A 1,775-nucleotide genomic window follows, 5' to 3' on the forward strand; every position below is an offset into this window, starting at 1 on the left:
TATATATACACAAGAAGAAATAATATTTGTTTCTTTTTATGGAAACAAAAGGGTTTCTAGGACTGCAGAAGAAGTGCTCAAATATAAATAAGACAAAGATAAGGAAGCATTGGTTATAGAACAAACATTAATTTGGGGTTTTTTAAAAATTATATAAGCTTTTCATGAATTTTTCTTTTAAATTATATAAGCTTTTCATATAAAGAAAAATTTTTTCATCTGTGTGTGTCTCATGCTTATCCTGATGAGAGGGGTCATCCCCGTGAAGTACTTTAGTGTAAATGAACTGCAATGGTGAGCTCCAGAAACGGCCATAGATATATGTGAATGTTGAATTTGACCTGTGGAAGTCTGCTTATTATGAACTTTTGGACGTAGAGGAGTGAAAGACTGTGTGAGGGGAGTAAAAGACTTTTTCCAAACTGTGAATTTGACCCGTGGAAGTCTGTTTACTCATGAACGTCTTTGATCATTGGTTTGTCTGGATCAGGACTGACCTGGGGCTAAACAGTAAATATAGCCACTAATACTAACTCCTATACTATACATTAGATAATGTAGTTCTAGATACACTATGTCTGAATAAAAGACGGGATGGTCACAGGTGGAATGTCTTTGATCATAGGTCTGTCAGGAACAGGACTGACTTGGGGTTAAACAATAGCAGCAACCATTAGGTAATGTAGTCCTAGATACACTATGCCTGAATAAAAGATGGGGTGGTCACAGCTGGAACGTCTCTGATCATAGGTCTGTCTGGATCAGGACTGACCTGGGGTTAAATAACAACAACAACAACAACACCAGTATGAAGAGCAACAAAAGGGTCGTCCTTACCTCGGAGGTTTTTAATAAAATCTTCCAGTTTCATGCGTTTATCACTTTTGATATTGGAGTTGTGTAGGTCTGTGTTTAGCATGATTATGGCAAACGCCAACAGGAAGATTGTGTCGGGGTTACGGAAGTTCTTGATTTGGTCGGGGTTACATATACAGTAGCGGTGGGCAAATGCCTGGTGGTCGTCGTGGTTGGAGTGGGTGATGGTGATGGTTAAATAGAGAGAAATACATTAGAATTCAGTAATAAATACAGGGGGGGGGGTCAAGTTTAAACAGATATATATAATAGCAAAATGTTACTTATTCAGTGGTGGGAGCCACGATTGGATTGGATTGTGGTAGTGGTGGTTAAATAGAGAGATAGATATATTCTATCATTTACTTGTTTCAGTCACTGGATCATGGTCATGCTGGGGCACCACCCTGATGGGTTTCAGTTGAACTAATCAACAACAGAACTTATTCTATCATTCTCCTTTTGCCAAACTGCTAAGTTGCAGGGATGTAAACAAACCAGCACCAGGTGTCAGGTAATGATGGGAGGTCAAGCTCAAAGACATACTATATTTATGATAGGCTTCTTTTCAGTTTCCATCAACCAAATCCACTCACAGGGCTTTGGTTGGCCTGGTGCCATAGTAGAAGATACTCGCCCAAGGTGCCACACAGTGGGACTGAACCCAAGACCATGTGGTTGAGAACCAAGCTTCTTACCACACAGCCATTGCCTGTGCCAATATATATATTAATAATAATAATAATAATAATAATAATAATCTCTTCTACTCTAGGCACAAGGCCTGAAATTTTGGGGGTGGGGGGGCAGTCGATTAGATTGACCCCAGTACGCAACTGGTACTTAACTTAACCCCGAAAGGATGAGAGGCAAAGTTGGCCTTGGCGGAATTTGACCCTTCAAACTTTGGGCCTCAGAGA

At 39.9% G+C, this 1,775-nt stretch overlaps 1 protein-coding gene across 2 annotated transcripts in view; it reads right to left on the reverse strand.

Annotated features, from left to right (window-relative positions):
* LOC106874315 (IQ motif and SEC7 domain-containing protein 1) overlaps positions 1–1,008 on the reverse strand; it is a 41,368-nt gene extending 40,360 nt beyond the window's left edge. For both annotated transcript variants that reach the window (XM_014922004.2, XM_052978204.1), the window contains exon 1: positions 838–1,008. In XM_014922004.2, coding sequence (XP_014777490.2) covers positions 838–919 — 82 coding nt within the window. In that variant the 5' untranslated portion in view covers positions 920–1,008. The remainder of the gene's footprint in view (positions 1–837) is intronic.
* Between the last annotated feature and the right edge of the window lie 767 nt (positions 1,009–1,775).

The sequence above is a fragment of the Octopus bimaculoides genome, unplaced genomic scaffold (assembly GCF_001194135.2).
Source record: "Octopus bimaculoides isolate UCB-OBI-ISO-001 unplaced genomic scaffold, ASM119413v2 Scaffold_40451, whole genome shotgun sequence".
Classification (NCBI taxonomy): domain Eukaryota; kingdom Metazoa; phylum Mollusca; class Cephalopoda; order Octopoda; family Octopodidae; genus Octopus; species Octopus bimaculoides.